We start from the raw sequence: 24,981 nt of genomic DNA, 5'->3' as shown, positions 1-24,981 counted from the left end.
AGTTCCTTCGCTGTTCACGACTAATTATACCTATTTAGGCAAATATTTTACAATAACTTACACAGTCTGCATATTAAATTGAGAATTAAAAATTCATTTAATTGTAGATAAAGATGATCATTTTTCATTCCTACCTTAAAAAAGGAACTAACACAGAACATAAGAGATTCATATTGAATATCACACATCTTTCCTATGTAAGAGACGAGAGATCAAATGCTGAGACCAAGCTATGAGGGGATAAGAATGACCTTGGAAGAGATGCAGTGAGGAGTGTAACAAGGAGTCAAATAGAGATAAATAAAAGGGTTGACTGGTAGCACTGAGGTGAGCAAGCGCAAGTTAACAGTTTCCTGACTTTCCAGCAGAGCTCAGGATAAGCCAGACACTGGGAATGCCCAGGTATCAGTTCAGTTCAGTCACTCAGTCGTGTCTGACTCTTTGCGACCCCAAGGACTGCAGCACGCCAGGCATCCCTGCCCGTCACCAACTCCTAGAGCTTGCTCAAACTCATGTCCATCGAGTCAGTGATGCCATCCAACCATCTCATCCTCTGTTGTCCCCTTCTCCTCCTGCTTTCAATCTTTCCCGGGTACAGAGCACACATCTATAGATCAGCCTGCAATCTCTCCAAATCCAGTGAACCAATCCCCTCCTACAGTATCTTGAGTATCTTTTCTTTTCTCTATTCTATTAGTTTTCAGAATGAAAGTACTACTATTGATGATAAAGCAAAAAGCAAAAACTACCTCTTCCCTTCCAGACATAAAATGACCTGATTTTAAAGAGACCACAGACTCAATGATTTAGAGCAGGAGTTGATGAAACACTGCTCATTGGCCAAATTAGCCTATTGTCTGTTTTTGTAAATAAACTTTTGTTGAAACAGGGCACACCCATTTCTTTCTGTATTGTTTATAACTTTTCACTCTACAGCAGCAGGGCTGAGTAGTTATGACAGAGACCATATGGCCTGCAAGGTCGAAAATATTTACTATCCTCAGAATGAATGAGCCCACCTCCACCTTAAGAAAACAATTCTACCTTAATGACTACTTGCAGCACTTCTACACTTCTAGAACACACAAACAGATAGATTAAAGCTACATTAAAGGTACCACAAAAAAACAGTATTCAGAAATAAAAACTGAACAATTTTATGAACCTCTCATTTAAAAGATTTAAGATACCTTTAAGGTCCCCAAATTGACAAATTCTGCTGGTTAGTCCTGGAAAATTCAATATAAGCATAAGAGTAGCTCTATAAAATTAAAATACAATTTAAATAGTTAGTAGCTTTAATAATGCAAAGCAGCAGATTCATTTTCAAATGAGTTTGAAAATTTTAAACAAAGGTCAACGTTATTTAAATCATTGTGGAAAAGGAGTCACTAAGAAGTGACTGGATCCATGTTAATTCCTTCCACAGAATTTTCAAAACACACTCGAGGTCAATCGTTCCCAGCCTGTTAGGCACCAGTGACAGGTTTCCTGGAAGATAATTTTTCCATGGACCAGGGTTGCGGGGACCGGTTTGGGGATGACTCAAGTGCTCTACATTTACTGTGCACTTTACTTCTATTATTATTACATCAGCTCTACCTCAGATCATCAGGCACTAGATCCCAGAGGCTGGGGACCCCTGCGCTAGATGCATGCTGGCACCTGGTAGTAGGATTTCCATTCATAAACAAAGAATCCTTTTGCATTCTACCTGAAATCTACCTACTAGCCTTGATCAGCAGCTTCAAAATCCAATGGATAACTATAGGTTACAGAGATTTATTATTGCCTCTACTTGTTACAAGGAAATTTAAGAAACAAAGGAGGGATTCCCTGGTGGCTTGTGGGAAAGAAGCCGCCGGCCAGTGAAGGAGACACTGGTGCACTGCCTGGCCCAGGAGGACCCCACACGCCCGGAGCAACTAAGCCCTTGCACCGCAACTATTAAGTCTGTGCTCCAGAACCCGGGAGTCCCCAAAAGCTGAGGCCACATGCCACAACTACAGAAGCCCTCGCACTCTAGAGCCTGATCTGCAACAAGAGAAACCACTGCAATGAGAAGCCTGCACATCACCCTAAACAAGAGCCGCTGCTCACCGAAACTAGACAGAGCCGATGCAGCAATGAAGACCCAGCACAGCCAAAAATAAATAAATAAAAAATTTAAAAAGCATATGTAAAAGATAAAAGAAGATAGAAATTCAGATTTTCATTGACAGTTTCTTTAAGAGATGCTATCCGTAAAGTAATCTCCTATCATAATCTTTCTTCCAGATTTCTAAAGGGCTAAGCAAAAATACTTAGTAAAATGATAACTGATGCTTATTATACTCACATATAAGCTTTAGATAGTCCAGATTTATAGCTGAGTAGAATAACAGTTATATATATCTATCATGCACATCTCATAATATAATGAGACCTTATATAACCCACATATACAATATTATGGTCACTATTTTACATTAATATGGGTTTATAATTATTATAACTAGTTAATAAGTTTTCCAATTAAAATTTTTTACAGTTAAAAATTGCTGCTTATCTTTAATAACGAATACAACCCTTACTTACAACACTCTTAATACAGGATGATAGAATTTTTAAAATCAGTATTTTCTACTCTAAAACATGATTCCTAGACAGCATATTAATGAAACAGATAACAAGTCTATATATCACAAACATACATTAACTAAAATAGACTAGTGACATCACCTTATCACAAATGTGCTTTCACGGATGATGTTTCAAACACATCAGAGCAGTAACTACAAGTAATGAGGTGAGATGTGAGAAAAGTACATTCACTAATGAGTATTTATAAATTTACATAAGAAATACCACCAAAGAAATCCTAAGAACACAATAACTCAGTTACTGAAATTTAAGATACATATACATGTGTGAATTTCTCTTTCACTAATTTAATTTTTTGGGGGCCCAGCATTCCAATATCAATAAATTTGGGTAAGGGAAATATAGACTAAAAGTTGAAGAATTTTAAGAACTATTTAAAGTACTTGAAACTAACTATATTTAGGATATTTAAATTCAATTACTTTATAGATGTTTGGATAAATCATCTACTGTAAACTGTTTCTTTTATACTGTTTAAATATATAATATGATACAGTTTATATACTGATACATAACCACAACTTGAAAACAATATTATCTTTAATAGGTTAAACCTGAAGATTAACACTGTGGTAGAAAAGTTAGACTTCTGATTGAGCTCTAAAAAGAGAATGTTCAAGATCATGACATTATTCAGTCACTCAGTCGAGTCTGACTCTGCAACCTCATGGATACCAGGCTTCCCTGTCCCTCACCATCTCCCAGAGTTTGCCCAGGAAACTATCTTGGGCGAACTAAATAAGCAGAGTGACAACATAGAGCCTTGTCATACTCCTTTCCAATTCTGAACCAGTCCACTGTTCCATGTCCAATTCTGTTTCTTCTTGACCTTCACACAGGTTTCTCAGGAGACACTTAAGGTGGTCTGGTATTCCCATCTCTTAAAGAATTTTCCAGTTTGTTGAGATCCACACTGTTAAAGGCTTTCACATAGTCAGTGAAGCACATGGTTTTCTGGAATTCTCTTGCTTTCTGTATAATCCAATGAATGTTGGCAATTTGACATCTGGTTCCTCTGCATTTTCTAAATCCAGCTTGTACATCTGGAATTTCTCGGTTCACGTTCTGCTGAAGGTTAGCTTGAAGGATTTTGAGCATTACCTTGCTAGCAGGAGTGCAATTGTGTGGTAGTTTGAACATTCTTTGGCAATGCCCTTCTTTGGGGTTGGAATGAAAACTGACCTTTTCCAGTGTCAAATTCCAAAAATCAATGTGTGTGAAAGAACAAAACCTAAGACTAAATCACACACATTTGCCTTGCCCTATAGTCTCATTTCAAAGTTTATTTTTACCGTGGTGGTAGATCTCTCCTATAATAACACAGTTGAAGACATTTTTGGTCACAGATGACTAAACCCATCAATTTCCATATCAACCCACGATGGATGATGGCAGAGATGTGCAGTCAAAAAGTCATGGCACTTTGCATACCAGCTGAACTGGGCTGTAACCTTACTGCCTACATTAACAGAAAGAATGTTTTGATATGAGGGTTAAGGGTTGGATTGTCTAGACTGCATAGAAGACAAGTCTGAAGCACACTTGGTTGACACTGTTCATCTAAATGATGCTCAGGTGAAGAGGATACACTCATCCAAAGACTTAATCTTCTTCCAAAAGCATACCTTTCCTTCCTGTTAAGAGGAAATTATCAATCTGTTTTGTGCTGACATCTTGAAGCATTTAAGTCATATAAATAATGCTCACTGTTCTCCTTCTAAACTCACTATACAGGTCTCATAACTGTAATCTGGTTTCCCTTGTGATATGCCAACAGTGAGAGAATGTGTTAATCAGCTGTCTCTAACGAATGTGTCCTTACCAGGTAGATTGATTATACCTGGTATACTGCTTACTGTCATGATTGTGGATGACAATGAATCTGACCCCCAAGAACAGAAGCCCCAACAAGGCGTCTCACTGTAGCTGAATCATAGCCAGTCACACAGGTCACACACACTCACCTCCACCAAAAGCCTCATATTTCCACTGGCACTTCTATAAAGCCACTCTTTCCTGAAGACATATATTAAGGACTTTAAGAAGTTTGTTAGTTTTACAGATCACCAGCCCAGGTTGGATGCATGAGACAAGTGCTCAGGGCTGGTGCATTGGGAAGACCCAGAGGGATGGGATGGAGAGGGAGGCGGGAGGGGGGATCGGGATGGGGAACACATGTAAATCCATGGCTGATTCATGTCAATGTATGGCAAAAACCACTACAATACTATAAAGTAATTAGCCTCCAACTAATAAAAATAAATGGAAAAAAAATAAAAGTTTGTTAGTTTTAGAATATATGAAAAATTATTAAAATCTTGATTCTGTTTAAGAACAAATAATTATTAACATCTTTTGTTTTACATGTTATCTAGCTAAATGAAGCTCTCTAAAATGGACTGTATTTTAGGTGACAGCTGACGACAGCCTGCATTAGTCCATAGAGGTGACCAAAGTAGGTTCTTCCTACTTCAACTGTTCCTCTTGATCTTGACCTCAGTTAGCAATCAGCACTGGCTCTAGTGAGTGGCCATCCCTCCCCCTGAGTTTGTCAGCCGCACTCGCTCCACTAAAAGAAAGGTTAGGGACTTCCCAGGCCGTCCAGTGGTTAAGACTCTGCACACGTCCACTGCAGGGGGTCTAGGTTCGATCCCTGGTCAGGAAGCTAAGACCCCACAGTCCCGGGGCTTGGCCAGAAGCTTTCAAAAATAAATAAAATAAAGGCCATCTGTGCTTCTACTTACCAACAAACATAAATGTGTACTTTAAATCAAGCGAGAATGCAGCCAGGAGAACATCATTATCTACGTGTCAGAAAGCAAATTCATGGCACTAAATCAAATCATACTGTTTTCAAAAGACATGCATCTTCTGCAGGAAAGCCCAGGTGCTCTCATCAACAGATGGGAGTGGTACACATTTTACTTATATATAAACTGGCACAGAAAAAAAACAAGAGGTGAGTTTTGATATTCAACAGAAGTAAAAACCAACTGCTTTTGTCTGTCTCCCAGTTCATGAAGATGGAGGCAGTGGGGTCCTTGAAACCGTGGTCCCAGCATATGGACCAGGTAAACAGTAGCTGTACCACACTATGGATCACTGTCATATACCAGTCCCCTACAAAACCTATAATCAGTTTTTTCACTTCTTCAGATTCTTTCAATTTATGCTCTATCATTCTTGAAGTGAGGCAATCAAAACTGGATGCAGGTGTTCCATTTATAACTCCAACTTTTAAAAAAACACCCTTGGTTTTCTTGTCTGCTGCTAAGCAACAGAATGACATTCTTACTGAGCAACCTACACACCCCAACTCACCCCCAACTCCAGATATTTTTTTCCCCAAAACAAAGAAAAGGTAAACAGGTTGAAACTCCTAACACTAACCCAGATTGCTTTAGACAATGTGAAGGCCTTCTCCTGAAGTCACTTTTTGTGCAATATGTTAAAAAGTATCCTATGCCATCCTGTATAAGTTGTATTAGTTTGCTAGAACTGCCATGATAAAGTACTGTAGACTGGGTAACTTAAAAAACAGAGATTAATTTTTCCACAATTCCAGAGACTAGAAGTCTGAGATCGAGGTGTTAGCAGGGTTAATTTCTTCTAAGGCCTCTCCTCTTGGCTTGAAACCTGCCATTTACTTCTGGTGCTTTCATATCATCTTCCCCTGTCTGCAAACTAATCTCTTCTCATAAGCAGACCAGTCATATTGGATTAGGCCCCGCCCTAAAGACCACATTTAACTTAATCATCTCTTAAAAGACCTTATCTCCAAATACCTCACATTATGAGGTACCAGGGGTCAGGACTTCAACATATAAATTTTGGGGAGACACAATTCAACCCACGGAACAAATATTTAAGAACAGTTGTAGATATATGCCCCTTTAGGGGTAAAGGAGAGTTATGTCTTTATTACTTTCAAATGGTTCAGGAAAAAAATATGCATAAAGTAGAGCAATCTATTTCGTATGCAACTTTTCATAAGTCTAAAATTATTCCAAAATAAAAGCTCTTTCCTTGTAAGTATTTAAGAGTCTATTTCATGAGTTAAATTTCTATAGCTCTCTCTCCCAAAATATATCAACATGTATGGCTAAAGAAGGACTTGTAATTAATGTTTATCACTAGTAATAAGAATCTTGTGAATAGAGATAAAAAGGACTAAAAGAATTTAAAAGCCTTTCCAATCATTATATATCTCACTCTACTAAAACTTCCTTGTCATTAATGGTAGAAGAAACTAACTACGATTAAAGTTTTCTCCATGTTTGTTCCTATCTTTTGCCTTAAGTCTTGCCTATACAATCATCAAGGACCTACCAAATTCAGTAAAATGAAATTTACTGCATTTAACCACTCATTTCACTAGTTATTCTGAAAGCATGCATTAAACAGGGTCTAAACCTCAGCATCAGACACAACTGAGCAACTGAATTGAACTAAAACCTCAGCATATGGGTCATTTCTGTTCTCCATCCCTTTGCACTATCTTTTCATCAGGCACAGAGTTACAGCCCTGCATCTACTGAAATTCAATCAATGTAAATATACCCCTAACTCTGAAAAGTTGCCAACATCCACTGGATCATCGAAAAAGCAAGAGAGTTCCAAAAAAACATCTATTTCTGCTTTATTGACTATGCCAAAGCCTTTGACTGTGTGGATCACAATAAACTGTGGAAAATTCTGAAAGAGATGGGAATACCAGACCACCTGACCTGCCTCTTGAGAAACCTATACGCAGGTCAGGAAGCAACGGTTAGAACTGGACAAGGAACAACAGGCTGGTTCCAAATAGGAAAAGGAGTATGTCAAGGCTATATATTGTCACCCTGTTTATTTAACTTATATGCAGAGTACATCATGAGAAACGCTGGGCTGGAAGAAGCACAAGCTGGAATCAAGATTGCCGGGAGAAATATCAATAACCTCAGATATGCAGATGACACCACCCTTATGGCAGAAAGTGAAGAGGAACTAAAAAGCCTCTTGATGAAAGTGAAAGAGGAGAGTGAAAAGTTGGCTTAAAGCTCAACATTCAGAAAACTAAGATCATGGCATCTGGTCCCATTACTTCACGGCAAATAGATGGGGAAACAGTGGAAACAGGGTCATAATTTGTTTTTTGGGGGCTTCAAAATCACTGCAGATGGTGATTGCAGCCATGAAATTAAAAGACGCTTACTCCTTGGAAGGAAAGTTATGACCAACCTAGATAGCATATTAAAAAGCAGACACATTACTTTGTCAACAAAGGTTCATCTAGTCAAGGCTATGGTTTTTCCAGTGGTCATGTATGGATGTGAGAGTTGGACTGTGAAGAAAGCTGAGCACCGAAAAATTGATGCTTTGTAACTGTGGTGTTGGAGAACACTCTTGAGAGTCCCTTGGACTGCAAGGAGATCCAACCAGTCCATCCTAAAGAATATCAGTCCTGGGTGTTCATTGGAAGGACTGATGTTGAAGCTGAAACTCCAATACTTTGGCTATCTGATGCAAAGAGTTGACTCATTGGAAAAGATCCTGATGCTGGGAGGGGTTGGGGGCAGGAGGAGAAGGGGACGACAGAGTATGAGATGGCTGATGGCATCACCAACTCAATGGACATGAGTTTGAGTAAACTCCGGGAGTTGGTGATGGACAGGGAGGTCTGGCGTGCTGCAATTCATGGGGTTGCAAAGAGTCGGACACGACTGAGCAACTGAACTGAACTGAACTGAATGATTTTCTCTCTCTCTCTCTTTTTTTTTTTTTTGATGCTTTAAGCAGACATTTGCTATTTCTCTGATGAAGCAATTTTTCATCACAATCCTAAACATATCTAAAGAAGGAGAAAGATCTCATGGAATAAACTAACAAAACAGATAGAAATGTATTTCACTATCTTTTAAAGCTAAAAATTCTGGACAAATACAAGTTCAAAAAATTTTGTTACAAGTTTTCCAAGTTGTAGATCTCCCATCCATCTGCTTAGCTGGTGTGGTTATTCTGTAGAAAGACAAACTTATCCGATGCTTACTAACTTATCGAACAAAGAAAAGATAAATTGACAAGCGAGAGCTATCACTCATTCACTCAACAGAGGTTTACCAAGTATCTACTATATATATTCACTACAATGAATACCAAACAATGTTCTACATACTAGCTGTAAAGACATTAACAGTCAAACATGATCCCTCTCATTATGGAGTTTGTAAGTTAGGAATGCACTTTCCTTTTACCAGAAACAGATCAGAAGCATGAAAGCAGTAATTTAATCTAAGTTCCTCATAGCACGTGATGGAAAAGATATTCCTATTTAGGAGGATCTATAAGAATACTTCACAAAGTCGGGGATAATTTGTAGGATTATGCTGAAAAAATCTATACTATCATTTTCACATGTACACAAGTCTATCAAATTTACAGTGTGATGTTATTTACAAGTATGATCTAATTTGGTCTTCTCAATAGCCTATGTGATAGGGTAAATTTTTTTTTTTAAACAGGTAAACTTTCAGCTCAGTATAAGTGACTTTCTCAGGCACATAAATCTTTCAAGTGGGAAAACCACGAGAACTGTTTTATGATGTGGGTCTCTGATACAGACTAAAAAAAAAAACATCTTCCCAGTTTTTACATTACAAAATAATATCTGAATCAGACACCCAGAACTTGCTGCTGAGCAGTTTTAACCATAGTTAAAGTCTGATAAAGATCCTACTGCTGCTGCTTCTCAGGTTGGGTACTAGCTATGGCATAGTCCAAAGCAGTGGAGCTGGGGAGAAAAATCTTCATGAACCAGGCCAGGGCATAAAAGGCTCGGTTTCAAAATGACACTTGGGGCTTGTGTTAAGGTTGCTTTCATTTTAATTGACTACCAAAGCCGCAATCAGACAGTATACACAAAAGGCATTGTGATACAACCCCAGTTTCTAACAAGGTTACACATGAAGCTCAGCGGTCACTGCAGCAGGCCTTGTTGGTGAAATCTGTCAGGGAGACAGAGTGTAGTGCTCTGGGCCCACTGTTTGACAGTGGCTCAGGCAGGAGCATACCAGGCTCTACCTACCAGCATATAGGGCAATTCGGACCCTACTCAGGTTTCATTCTCCGGGGCTCTCATTCTTATTGAGTACCCAGGCCAGCAACATGCTTGGCTATACCTAACCACTTAAGATCACACCACCTAGACATCAGCTATGCATTACTTTACATGCTAAAATATTTGGGGGAGTATATGTCCCAATGCTGCTCCCCACTATGATACAATATTGAGAGCTGGCCCATATATATAAACCATTTGCTTGAGGTAGTTCATTATGTATTGATTATACAAACTATTACTTAAATGTTTCTAAATGTGATTTGAATAACTGGTATTACAAATTCAGAATGAAGACTTCAAAATAAGTTTGCTCAAAATAAAAATCAAAGTCCATTTTCCTATAGCAATTTAGACTGGAAAATATTTACAGAATATAACTTCACAGTTTGTATTTTACACCAGATCAAAATCTTGTATATCTTGGTTACAATGTTTTATTTCCTTACCAATTGAAGATTAGAAAAGGATTAAGTGGTAAAGGAAAAGCTCTATTTTATTTGCTGAATCACTTCCAACTCTTTGTGATCCCATGGACTGTAGCCCACCAGGCTCCTCTACCCATGAAATTCTCCAGGCAAGTATGCTGGGGTGGGCTGCCATTTCCTTCTCCATTAGATAGAGGCAGCCAAGCTATTAAAAGAACTACTATTCTATGCTCTTATATAGCTTACAATTTTCACTGTAACACTGAGGTCACCAAATCTGGGTTCAAATCCTAATTCTAACTTGTTGCTCTGTGTCACTGGGAAACTTATTAACTTTTGGGGGCTTTCATTTCAACACATGTAACATAAAGAAAGCTGAGCAGCAAAAATCGATGCTTTTGAACTGTGCTGTTGGAGAAGACTCTTGAGAGTCCTTTGGACTACAAGATCAAACCAGTCAATCCTAAAGGAAATCAGTCTTTGGAAGTCTATTCATTGGAAGGACTGATGCGAAAACTGAAGCTCCAACACTTTGGCCACCTGATGGGAAGAACTGACTCACTGGAAAAGACCCTGATGCTGGGAAAGATTGAAGGCAGGAGGAGAAGGGGATGACAGAGGATGAGATGGTTGGATGGCATCACCAACTCTAAGGACATGAGTTTGAGCAAGCTCCAGGAATTGGTGATGGACAGGGAGGCCTGGCGTGCTGCAGTCCATGGTGTCGCAAAGAGTTGGACATGACTGAGTGACTGAACTGAACATAAGAATAACACTTACTCTCACTGGACTAGTTAAAGGATTGAATAATATGCAAAATGTCTAGGACAGCAAACAAAATATACGCAGAAAGTTTTCTCAAACTTGGGGAGAAAAGCCCCAGGTTTCCATATCCTCTAAAGCTTTATTCACCATACACACATACTTGCTTAAATCCTAAAAAATGGCATAAATGTTTTCCACTTACTAATGTAGACTATATATAGATACATAAAATATAAGTCTACTACATCATAAATTGGTCTCTCTGAACATAATATGCTATCATGGTGTCAATATTTTGTAATACTACTTTTTGCTTGCTTTAGAATTACACAGAGTTTGGGGGGGGGAAGGGTAAAAGTGGCTGGCAATGGATAATCTGTATTCCTTAAAAGAGAAAAAAAAAAAGAAAACCTCTCCCAAGAAGTTCAAATTCATATCTTCTTTTTCTCCTCATATATTTCCTTAGAGCCATCAGAGGTACCTGAAATCAGTCGTTGTTTTTTCTTTTCAAAACAGTTTAAAACATCTGAATGTACTGCCAATGATTATGTGAAGATTTAGAGAGAAGCCAGTCCCCTAAATCTTGTCTTCTCACTCAGGTTTCTCTCATCCACCAGTGCAGGACTCAAACAGTGACTTACGGAAGGGAAGAAGGGTGGACAGTGTTTTTCGCCCAGTCATGTCCAACACTTTGTGACCCCGTGACTGTAGCCCACCAGGCTCCTCTCTCCATGGAATCCTCCAGACAAGAAAACTGGAGTGGGCTGCCTTCCCTTCTGCAGGGGATATTCCTGACCCAGGGATCAAACCTAAGTCTCCCAAATTGCAGGCAGATTCTTAACCATCTGAGTTACCAGGGAAGACCGTAACGTTTTGCTTAAGTAACAGGGAGGTGCTTACAGGTTGATACGATTACCAGTGTGGTCACTTGGGTTTGTTTTAAAAGAGGCCAGATGATTGTGTTGTCTTTTCCTTTTATTCCTCTGAGTTACTTAGTGTCGATAGGGGAGTCTGATGCAGATCCCGAGAATGACAAGATAACAGATGTAAATAAAGTGTATAGGCAGAGAGCACCGAATACAGAGCTGGGAAGCTGTTAAAAGTCAACACTGCCTGGGTAGGTTTTTCTCCATTTTGAATTTTGCCATTTGTATCACTAAAATGAGATTATTTTTTATTTTATTGTAAGTCCAATGCAGATCAATGAAAATCAATTTTATAATTTTTTCTATGTACTAAATGTCAGAAAAATCATCTAGAATAAATTTAAAAATGACTTTATGGTCTTTTAGCAGCTGGACTAACAAAAACAAACTTTAATAGGTAGTAACATATGGTACAGACCAAATTTTACTTAATGAAATCATACAATGATTTCACATCTATGTTTAAGTGACTGGGGGAAGCTGAATTGATGCTATTTAGACTTGGATACATATGTATAAGGTCTCCAGTCTTGAGCTATGAAATCGTCTCAATCCCTATAAAATCAAACTTTTTAAAAAATATATAATCATATACTATCAGCTTCTGGAGGTAAATTGAAGAAAATTGTAGACTATTTAATGATTCCCTCACACTTAGGTGATGTGAATTTATAACATTTCAAAAGCATATCATGGGAAACATTTTTACATATCATCCCAGATGAAAGATGCCTAGCAAGTTATATAATTCCCTAGTTTTTACCCTATTTTTCTTCCTGAAGGTTTACTTAATAATGAACTAAGTTACCTTTCTTCTTAAAGTTAAATTTAATCAGAAGATTTTTTAAATGAGGTGTTATCTGCTCAGAGGGTATCAAACTTTACAGCACACAAGGCAATATAAAACAGTAAATATACCAGTAAAACACAGGTGTGGAATAATTTCAGCATGCAAACTCTACTCAAGAAAAGTTAGCTGACAATTTTACACCCTCATAAATCATGAGTCACTTCACCACAAATTAATGAAAACATGGACTAATACCATCTTCAAACTGGCATTCAGGGAGAAAAGTCTTCTCATTTTACAAATAAAGAATCCTGGAACGAGAGACTATGTGAAAGAAATCACTAAGAGATCACTCAGCTTGTTACTGGCAGGGCTAGAACTAGCATCAAAGTCTTCTTTCCACCAAGTCACCAGTTAAACTCGAGCTAAAATTCTGCCCCAAGTCAGGAATACTATATTCACGTTTCCATGGATTAGTTTAAAAACTATGTCAAGCTAAAGATATCTACTCTGATCTACCAATAAAAAGGCTATACACCCAGATAGTTTTATAAGTAAATGCTAACAGATAATTCTCATTTATTAAAGTTATTCCACCACTCTAATGGCAGAAAGCAAAGCGAAACTAAAGAGCCTCTTGAGGGTGAAAGAAGAGAGTAAAAAAGCCGGCTTAAAACTCAACATTCATAAAACGAAAATCATGGCATTCCAGTCCCAGTACTGCATTGCTAATAGATGGGGGAAAAGGGGAAGAGTGGCAGGTTTTATTTTCTTGGGACTCCAAAATCACTGCAGATGGTAACTGCAGCCATGAAACTGAAAGATGCTTACTACCTGAAGAAAAGCTATAACAAACCTAGAAAGTATATTAAAAAGCAGAGATATCACTTTGCCGACAAAGTCAAAGCTATGGTTTTATCAGTAGTCGTGTATGGGTGTGAGAGTTACCATAAAGAAGGCTGAGTGCCGAAGAACTGATGCTTTAAACTGTCGTACTGGAGAAGGCTCTTGAGAGTCCCTTGGACAGCAAGATCAAATCAGTAAATCCTAAAGGAGATCAACCCTGAATATTCATGAAGGACTGATGCTGAAGGTGAAGCTCCAAAACTTTGGCCACCTGATGCAAAGAGTTGACTCACTGGAATGAGAAAGATTGAGGGCAGGAGAAGGGGGCAACAGAGGATGAGATGACTGGATGGCATCACCGACTCAAAGGATGTGAGTTTGAGCAAACTCCAGAAGATAGCGAAAGACAGGGAAGCCTGGTATGCTGCAGTCCCTAGGGCTGCAAAGAGTCAGACACAACGTGGCAACTGAACAACAAATATCAAAGAAAAAGATGTCAATGTCACAATCCTTTTTGCCAAGATGTCATACTCCAAGCTCCAAACATGATAAAATGGCCTGAAAAGGAAAAACACGACTCAATTTCATTTAAGAAAGTAGATGTAAAAAGTATTGATAAATAAGTCTTAACTCTTAAAGAATGTTTACTATGAAACAGGTACTGTTTTAAACTCTTCATGTATATTAAATCATGTTAATTCTCACAACAACCATTTGAAAGGTATATCATCATTATAGCCACTTATACAGAAGGACATAGGACATCAAGAAATTTCCTTAAGTTGATATAATTAGTAAGTGATATCCAAAGTAGAATCCAAATCCAGGCAATTTGGCTCAAAAATATTAGGAAAATGGCTTAGCTATGTATTAAGCTAAAACATGTAGGAATTATCCCAGGAATGTAAGGACTGTCCAGTATAAGTCATTATATTAACAAATAAAAGACGAAAAAAGATCAGTGTGGTAATGCAGGCTTTAAAAGTTTTTAATATAATACACATTTTTGATAAAAATAGTCTTACTCAAATGATATTTATCAGAAAGAACATCAAACAATAGATAAAATTAGTAAGTTACATGAGGAGTTGTCTATTTAGTTCACTAATGAAGTCTCAGGGCCTACACCAGTACCTGGCACATATTTGTCATATAAATATTTAAAAAAGAAAAATTTCCCTCTATATTAGAAATAAGATTAGTATACCTATTGTGACTCTATTATTCTACATTATTTATGAAGCTCTACTTAGTGTAAATTGGAACAGAAAGAAAAAGTATATTAATTTCCAGATTATACAATTATATCATTAGAAAACTCAAAAGATATAAGTTATTACAACAATTATAAGCATTCAGTAAGGGGAGCAGATACAAGATAAATATACAAAACTCAATTTTTCTTTATATTAAAAATAACCAATTAAAACGAAAGAAAATAGTGTCTGAGACTATAAAAGACAAGGCATAAATTTAACCAGAAGGATATAAAATCTAAATGAAGAAAACTATAACATGCTCTTGAATGTAAAGTAAGACATATAGGAACAGATATGAAGCCTTATTAAAGAGCAAAATGAAATATAATAAAGGCACTTCCAACAAAATCTTTGCTGAAAGATATATCTGGAAGAATAATAATACACAAGGATTTAAATTCAAAAAGAACAGAGAGAGGGGACCATCCCTACCACACAGCAAAACATATACAGAATTGCCATAATGATAATTATTATTCTTACTGTTTTAGCAGATAATATTTATTGAGAATTTACTATGTGTTTGGCACCCTCTAAGTACATTACATGTAAATGATTCTCAAAATACTTGGCCAAGGCAACATCCAACGCAGGCAAGGGTTCACTAGAGTGGAGAGGCAACTGGTACGTCATTTTGGAAAAGAAATTTGTCTATCTTATTCATTTCTTTAAATATTTACTGAATGGCCAATCTTTACCACATACTATACTAGATATCAGGAACATAGCAATGAAAAAGATAGACAAGGCTCCTACCGTCATGAAATATATATCCTAGTATAAGGAGACAGATGATCATAAGAAAACCAACATGATGATTTCATAGTGATAAAGTTGTTAGAAAGAAAATACACTAGGTGATATGATATGACAGAAGCCAACCAGAAGGGAGTGGGGAGGCTACCTTTTATCAATGTCTAAGAAACCATCTCTGAAAAAAAATATTTAAGTAGGACACTGAGTTGAGAAAAGGGCAGCCGTAAACAAGCTGGAAGGATGTTCCAGACAGGCATAGGACAAAAAGCCATGAGCTGGGACTGGATCGGAATGTTCAAGGGACAGAAAGAAGGCCAACACGATTAGAGCAGAGGAAACAGGTATAGAGCAGTAAGTGGAAGTTTATCACGAGGGTCCAGGCACATACTCCTACCAGCAGTACTACTCACAGAACTCTCTCCTAGAGCAGCAATAGCCAGTACACAGAAAACTGCGCAAAATAATGCTAATGCCAGATGGTTTGTCAAAGAAAAACATCTGGAAAAACTGAAACGTTGACCATCTGGGGAAAAACTGAGTTGACCATGGTAAAACATAAACTACACAGTTAATGAAAAGAGTCAGGTGGTAATAGATATAATGATCTGGTAAGATGTCCTAGAGCTAAGTGGAAAAAAAGCAAGGAGATCAATAAATATTACGTGACTCCATTCTTCTTTAATGAGACTCCTAAACTATGTATTAGGAGTTTTAACTCTGAAGTTCGCTCCTGGATAAATTCCACTTTGCTTCCTCTCACTCCAAGCAAATGTCCTCCTACATACTTTCCACCCACCACTTTCACGAATTAATTCCCTGCCAGCATTTCAGCCCACCTCAGCCTATTGCTTTCCTCTTTACCTAGAAACATGAACAGCATTACAAAAAATTTAAGAGCACAGAGGGTAACATTTTCTTAAATTGAAAAACAAAGACACAAACAAAAAAATATAACAGACTAATTATGAAATGACTGAATCAGCTCTAATTGTTTTAGGATAGTCAGGTGGTGTCTTAAACTTAATTTATTTAAAAATCATAAATCATATTATTATGAGCAATTACAGGCAACTGATCATTCCGTTGGTCATTATATTACTGAAAGTGTAAATCTTACCTCTACTTTTGTTCTATAGAGAACGAGTCGTTTCAGGCCATACAACTTGGCAATGTGGCTGAAAGCTTGAGGTGGTAGTTTATCACAGGAGGAGAGATTTAAGTCCTGTAGATTTGGGCACATCTCAGAAATAACCTCCAAGCAAGTTTCATTAAGGAAGTGGCTGCAGGATAATTCAAGGCGCACTAATTCAGATCCGCAGACCTTCAGAAACCTGTGAACACAATGCTCCGTGTGAATTTCATAAAACTGAAACATATTTTTTGCAAGCACTTTGGAATTATATCGACTCTAAAGCAGACACCTTCGGAAGAATAGATTTTTATCAGGGAAAATAAAAAAACTTGTTTCACTTAAATTCTCATTTACTGCCTGCCGAAACAGGCATGGCTACGTTACAATAAATCAACCTGAGAAGATAAAATGGATTCACATCACATAGTCAGCTACTGCTAAGTGGGAAATTAAGAAAGCCAGAGGGTGTATTTCTTCTACTTACCTGTAATTCACACCTGAGCTGGTAGAGCCAACAAACGAAATATAACAAAACTCTCAACTTTTGGAAGATATTTCTTCCTAAACAGTACCCATTTGGTAATGGATAATTTATTTTGAACATGGCACACAAAATGAAAGCTTAAATGACCTCAAAACAGATCAGACTAGCCTCCTCTCAACTCAGAAAACTTCTGGGTTGGTTTAACCGTACTGGTGAGATACGTTTCTTGACTGCTATTATTTAGTACCTAGACTGATGGTGAAATTATTCCAAGATATTCAATTGCAGCTTCACATAAAATACACAGAAATAATTCAATGTAGGGGACACAAAACACTTTATCAGAGTAGGAATAGTATTTATCTTCATCACATTACAGTTGGAGGGGAAAAGGTCCTGTCCAGAATCACTGTCTGATAATAAAAGTAAAATGTGAGGCCATGAGTATTCAAATCCCTGAAACGAACAACTAAGCAAAGCAAAGCCTTCAACACGTGCCCCACTCACCCGGTCTCCGGACATTTTCTCGCCCATCGCAGTGCCACGATCAGTCTCATACTGTTGGTTTATCTATGCATCTTTTTTCTACAAGACTTAACTAGCTTACAAATATACATGCAAAACAAAAATAAATCAATCACTTCTGAAAATAAAGGAAGCAACACTAGACTTCAAAGGAGGGATTTTTTTTTTTTTTTTTTTGCCCTGTTCCACCACTTCCTAGCACATGACCTTGGAAAGGGCATTTATCCAGGTCTCAGTCATTTCCTCAGGTTTCCCAAGAGGCACAACGGTAAAGGGTCTGCCTGCCAATGCAGGAGACACAAGAGACGAGCTTCAGTCCCTGGGTTAAGAAGATCCCCTGGAGGAGGAAATGGCAACCCACTCCAGGGTTCTTGCCTGGAAAATTCCATGGGTAGAGAAGTCTGGTGGATTCCTCCGTTCATATGGTCGCAGAGGCGGATGACACACACACACACACACACACACACACACACACACACACACACACACACACACACACACAGAGCATTGTGTAACAGCACTCACCACACTGCTTGTGGTTTTGAACATTCTACAATAATGTGAAAGAAGTCTGCAAAGGCCAGAGCACCCCAGAAATATTAAAAGTGAAATCTTGGCCAACACACAAACAAAAAATGCAATTGCTACAAATTTATTTTAAATATTGCAAGTAAGTCAGTAGCCCACACAGCTTATTTACACCCAAACATCCAAGAACATCTGCTTATTGTTAATCCATTGCAGTCTACGTTCTGCTTTCCCTAAATTCATCCTTTCCTTTTAAATGCCAAATTAAAGGGCCTTTCTTTCCAGCCCTTGTATTACTTGATTTACTGGGGCATTTCACACCATGTCACATGCCGTCCCCTTCCTTCCCATTCTCGGGCCCTCTACAAGCTGTCCCCTCACCTTGATTTCCTCCCACATGTTCACTACTGTTCTCTGCTACTGTAGTGGCTAAATTGACAGTTTGCATCAAGCGCCTTCAGGCATTCAGTCAACAAATATTTACCGAGCTCCTACCATGACCCCGCGGGACCCCGGCCCTGGGGAGCTGGCTGTGGGCTAGGCCCCTGCTCTCAGGGAGCTTACTCACATTTCAGTAGGAGAGGCAGGCCATGAACAAATAAATGAGAAAATTAATAGCATATTAGAGAGTGAAAAGTGCCAAGGAGAAGAGAAAAGCAGAGAACGACAACAGAAAGTGTGAAGGGGACAGGGAAGCCTCACTGAGAAGGTGAGTCGAGGAGGCCCAAGGAAGTGAGAGGATGAGCGAAGCAGTTCCCCGGAGAGGCGGCAAGCAGGCAGCCGCCAGGGGGGCCGCTCAGAGGCAGGACAGCTCAAACCAGGCCTGGGGCTGGGAACCGCGGGCAGGCAGGAGGCAGAGGCAGACGGGGGCAGGCCAGGGCGGTAAGGGGCAGGCCAGGGCGGTAAGGGGCAGGCCAGGGCGGTAAGGGGCAGGCCAGAGTGGTAAGGGGCAGGCCAGAGTGTAAGGGGCAGGCCAGAGTGTAAGGGGCAGGCCAGGGCGGTAAGGGGCAGGCCAGGGCGGTAAGGGGCAGGCCAGGGCGGTAAGGGGCAGGCCAGAGTGGTAAGGGGCAGGCCAGGGCGGTAAGGGGCAGGCCAGGGCGGTAAGGGGCAGGCCAGGGCGGTAAGGGGCAGGCCAGGGCGGTAAGGGGCAGGCCAGGGCGGTAAGGGGCAGGCCAGGGCGGTAAGGGGCAGGCCAGGGCGGTAAGGGGCAGGCCAGGGCGGTAAGGGGCAGGCCAGGGCGGTAAGGGGCAGGCCAGGGCGTGCATCCTACAGAGACTCTGGCCTCATGTTGAGGGAGACGGGGCTCCCAGACATCAGAGGGTTTGGGGCAGAGGTGCAGCACCACCTGCTTGTGTTTTGACAGCATCACTCTGGCTTCCGTGTGGAGAACAAGCTGAAGGGCAGCAGGGGTGAAAACCGGGAGAGCATCAGGACGCCACAGCCACACTCAGAGAGGGCATGGTGCGCTGCACGGGGTGCTGGCCTTGACCGTGGGGCTCCATGTTCGGACTGGGGCTCTATTTCACAGGGAAGCGATGGGTACTAACTTCACAACGTATCTTCTGCACACTGAACTGAATGAGTTCAGCTCCTCTGCTTCTCAACCAAAATTCATTTTTCTGTTAACCATCATCTCCTTATTTACTGATTTGTTTATATTGAGTCTATCCTTCGTATACTTAGTACTTAGCATGATGTCAGGTGTGTAAAAACACTTGATGAATTTGCTGAATAACTCTTCCAATTATGAAAATGCATTTGAGGAATTTAAATTTCCTCTACTCTGGAACAGACTAAGTTCTATGGACTCAGCATTTTTCCTTTAAGAGGATCAAACTAGGAAATACAACAAAATGAACATTTTTACCTTACTTTGAATATACATTGTAGTTATGGCTAGTTCATCATCATTTATAAGCTAGCAATCTAGAAATCAATGTATGGCACCAGAGATCTAGAGTATCCTATTTTGATTTGATGCTTCTAAAATTATTTGCAGATTACAAAAGTTAAATGAGTATATTAACTCTTAAAATCTCTAGGCATCTTATCTATTGAAGGTCTTCATTATTTGGCAAAGTGCTTTGTTCTGTAATTATTTTTAGTATTAGACTTGGAATGCTTTGACACCCCTTTTCTCTTTTTTCTCATTAATGAACTTTTCCCTTCTAAAGATAGCAAGCCAATCATCAGTAAGCTGTTAACAGACTAGAAAACTTCCCAAGGTGATTTAATGAATGATAGAATTTGGGAGCACAGTAATGACAATGATCATGCTTATACTACCTTTATGACTCTCCCCCCTTTTCTATATTCTATATTTTTACTGAGTAGGTTATTTAGTCAATATCCCCATAGTCAACTCTTCCTGAACTTACGAGATCTACACCACTGGCTTTTTCATAATATTTCCACTATAAGAAGGCAGAAATAGCAGAATCAATTAATTTGCTGAACACAATTCATTTCCTTCCTTAATGTTACTCATAAAGTTTTATTTTAACACATAATTACAGATTTTAGTCATCTGTTTATTCATCTCAATTGTAATACTAGTCACCTGAAAAGAGAACTATAGCTTGTTTATTTCCTGAAGCCTGTTCATTCCATCTTATGAATTCTCATCAAGTATTTCTTGATATTGAGGGTATTAAGAGAAAACCTAAGTTCAGACAAACAATCCCAAACTAGGTCTCCTGCTATAAGAAAAGGAGTCTCTGGAGAGAGGAAAAAAATTGCCTGTCCTTATAAGGTGAATTAATTTGTCCAGAGTAATACAGGTACATAAGAAGTAATTTACTAAATGGTAATTTGCACCCTAAAATAATTAACATTACGTGAATGAATGACTTAATCTGAGTTTATTCATCACAAAATAAAAGGCACCAATCCTCACAACCTGCCTGAAGTTTCAAGGTAAAGAGGAGAATTAGGTATAAATATCCATGGCTCTGAATCCTAATCTCATGTTTTGTAGCTGGCCCTCACTGAGTTTTATAAAACAGTATATTTAAGATATTTTTAATTCCAAATAGCTGGAGCATTATTTACTATATCAGATCCAAAATAAAGTTATTAAACACAAAACTTCTTGCTTAACTGTGTACGGCACCATCCAGCAATGCGAGAACAACATGAAAAGAAACTGTCGTAAACTGTCTTTAATCTCTAGGAGTTGACCATCTAAAAGACACAAGAGTGTGAGACATTGGCAGGCAACTGAATAAACAAATATATGAATACTCAAAAAGCTCTCTACTCCATAAAGCTGTAGCTTTGGGTCAAAACATCAAGTCCTTAAACCTAAAAAGCATCCAACAGTGTTTTCTGAAGGAAACAAGTAGATGCGCTAGGGCTAGAAATCTCTACGTAACTGAGGTGGAGCTCAAGGTGATTAGTTTGAGCAACTATCTGAAGAAAAACTATAGCAGAAAAAAATGAATCTAAGGCTTTTTGAACATCAAAATGGTATAATTAAGCCTCAGAGCACAAACAAACGGGGTGAAAAAGGAATATCCAAGACTTTAGGGAATGCATTGTAAGAGGAAAGTGCAATTATAATAGATGTGATTTTAATGAATAGTGATATACATGGGCAGGACGTGAAGTTACAAATCACAAATCTGTAGATAGAACAGAATTTTAATAACTGATTGAAAGTTTTAAGTTCTCATTATTCCACTTTCCCTGCTATTTTGAATAAAATAAGTTCCTAACTTCTTTAAAGTGCAGTGAAACAGTTCCAGTTTGTGAGGATAACATTTCCAGGCAACAAAAATTAACTATATCAAACTTTTCCCAAAGACTTGCTCAAAAGGCAACTCATCATCATTGGTTTCTAGTTCAAAAATGTACTTTTTTCCCCTTTAAAGTATTATAAATAAGCCTTCTTCACAGTAATGAGCATAAATAGACCACACTTATTCATAGATTATTCATTAATAATCAAGCCATGAATATTTATTGTTTATTCTGGGAATGCTGCCTACAAGCCATAATGACTATCAATTCAGCAGTTACATCAAGGGGGCCAACAGTAATCAGTAGGCAAAGCTCCAGTATCTCCCATCCCCAAAAAGACTCTCTCTCCCTGTTATTTCAACTTTTTCTTTTCTTAATGGGAACAATGACTATGCTTAAAGGAATGCTATCAAGATACATGGATTTACTGGCTGAAATACTCCTGTGAAATATGGAAAACTTACATTTATGTATGTACTTTTGTAATTATTCAAACAGCTCCAATGCAACTAAATGGGCAAATTGAAAATGGAAGAGAAACTGCTGGTGAGAAAGCAGATTAGAGCTTTAACCTTGTAAAAGAAGATCTTTATCCACTGCACGTCTAAAATTCTTAAAATAGCATTGTGAAGTTTTCTTCTAACAACTTATGTTTCTGCTTATGCACCAGAAGAAGCTACAAAAAGAGAGTTTCTAAAAACTGACTTAATATTATCTTTATATGTTACTCGTTATACTATGGGTATATGCCACATTTTGCCTAGGAAGTTGGACTTGGTCATTCATTACCAATGTTTTCTTTAATGTTTTTTCTCATTAGCTGCCTTCCTGTTATTTTATTTACAAAAATATGGGACTGATATGTTTAAATGTTTATCTTTGTATCTTTTTTGTAGTAGGAACTATATCATCTATCTCTTCACATGGTCCACAATACTCACCGTAATGCCTTACACACTACACACCAACAGCAAAAACAAACACATAAGTCCCAAATAGTGGGAAACATTGAAGAAAGAGCTATGAGGGGAATTAAAATACCCCAAAGTCCTTACAATGTAAAACAATGCTTACTGATACCAATGGTTCTATCTGCTCTTGGTTAGTCTTGGTTCATGATCCACAGTGCACTCTCTGAGTACCCACAGTCATCATTAGCTTCAGTTCTTCTTGGTCCCATTAGCAGTGGGGACAATTTGCTAATGAAGCGTGTGTTTGCAGGAAGGGAAGCAGAAAGGACTAAGCTGTGTTCCAATGGAGCCAACGATTTTCAAAATGTGGATTCTATCAAAATTCACCAAAATTACACTGCCAAAAAGAAACAACTCATTTTCTTACATATATATAATACCTACTATTATATATATGTATATATATATCTCCCCTCCTAAGCAAATTTACATAATAAAAAAGAATTTTGTATACATAGCATGTTACAAAATCTTTAGATTCTGACCCTCAAATCCCAGAACACTTTATCTAAGAACCCCTTCCTCTGGTTCTGTTTCTGGCAGAAAAGGAAGAAACCCAGTGTGTTGATGGTTTCAACATGTGCTGTAAGCCATTACCGCTTGTGTTCATTTTTTATTTTGATGCACAAACTATTAATATTAGCATTTTGAACACATTGGTGCTATTTCAAACATGATTTCATCTGAATCTAAGGGTATCAAATATTTATTTCTGGAACTGCATCTTTAATTTTATACTCTAAGTCAAGGGGAAACAAAGCTCAAAATACAAATTTCTAATTCATAAGCCACTGTGTAGGAATGCATCCGCTGGGGATGTGTGTAGGGAAAGCTGTAGTTCATTCTAACTTCTAAAAACACGATAGGCGATTATTCGTTAATCAAAAATAACAGGTAATTTCCCTGAAGTGTCTATTTCTTCATTATTTAACTTAATGAAACGGATTATACTGTAACTTACAATGAGAATAACCATCATCAAGGTTAAGAGAAAAACACCTGTTTGTACCACAAGAAAAAATGACTGTGGCGTTACTAAATGAATATGCACGCGTGCAAGCTTTCAAATGTCTAACAGGTGACATTTAATAGTAAGGAAACTAAATGCTTAAATAGAAAGGAGCAGAAACACCTGGGCAGGTCTGCAAGTGTGGTCGCCTATTTAACATGCAATTGCATTTTCAACATAATTAGTTTAAATGAGCTTCTAAATTTGGGTGATGTATTGCACATGTAATTAAGATTTAATTAAAAATGTTCTATAATAAATTGTTTTCCATTTCTGACAAATCACATTAGAGAGGTAGATTTTGATTTGGAAATAGTTCTTAAAATGTGTTAATCATCTGTGCTGAAAATATGAGAAAGAAAAAAAAGGAGCTCTGTTGAAAGTTACTTGGGATTTTGAAAAATTTGAGGTAAAGAACATAATTTCCCCTCCATCTTATGAAGCTGAGCTGTAAGAGGATGGCGAAACGAACTCATCCACTGTTGTAAGCAGAAGCATTCTGAACAAGATACACAAATGTATTTCTCTTGATTTCTATAAAGTACATGGTATACAATTTCAAACTTTTATTATGTTAACTACTATATAGTAAGTACAGCCTGCTGGTGAAATAACCTCAACGAGGTTTGGCACTAACCTGCTAAATCCCGCAACAGAGATGAATCCCCTATTGCCGGTCCAAGATAAATTAAGCCACTGCACAAGCGTGCAGCGAGCCTGCAGAAATTCCAGAGAGGTGTCATTTAGCTTCGCCCAGTATGGTTGCAGATTGAGGTGGATGTACTGCAGAGGATCACAGCAATGCTGGTTCAGTAGTTTGCAAGTCTGTGCTAATCTACACAGGTCTGGGAGCGTAAGATGATTCAGAATCAGCTGAATGAGCTACATAAAACAGAGAAACCAAGATCACCCAGACTGAAAAAACAGTATCCCTTTATGAAGCATATGATGTGATCTAATAAAGGACAACAGTATCCTACATTTTATAACAGTATTTTCACACACTAAACAAATCAATATTCAACAGAATTATCCACATCAGTAGTACCCATACATACATAAGGCTATATATACTACATTTC

At 38.3% G+C, this 24,981-nt stretch overlaps 1 protein-coding gene across 3 annotated transcripts in view; it reads right to left on the bottom strand.

Moving 5' to 3' along the window:
- Window positions 1-24,981, bottom strand: part of FBXL4 (F-box and leucine rich repeat protein 4) — a 72,605-nt gene that overhangs the window by 10,483 nt on the left and 37,141 nt on the right. For all 3 annotated transcript variants that reach the window (XM_065911644.1, XM_065911642.1, XM_065911643.1), the window contains 2 exons: window positions 24,537-24,781; window positions 16,627-16,840 (listed from right to left, as the gene is read on the bottom strand). In XM_065911644.1, the coding sequence (XP_065767716.1) occupies window positions 16,627-16,840; window positions 24,537-24,781 (459 nt within the window). The remainder of the gene's footprint in view (window positions 1-16,626; window positions 16,841-24,536; window positions 24,782-24,981) is intronic.

The sequence above is a fragment of the Muntiacus reevesi genome, chromosome 19 (genome assembly GCF_963930625.1).
Source record: "Muntiacus reevesi chromosome 19, mMunRee1.1, whole genome shotgun sequence".
In the NCBI taxonomy this organism is placed as follows: domain Eukaryota; kingdom Metazoa; phylum Chordata; class Mammalia; order Artiodactyla; family Cervidae; genus Muntiacus; species Muntiacus reevesi.
This window is presented reverse-complemented; position numbering and strand designations above follow the sequence as displayed.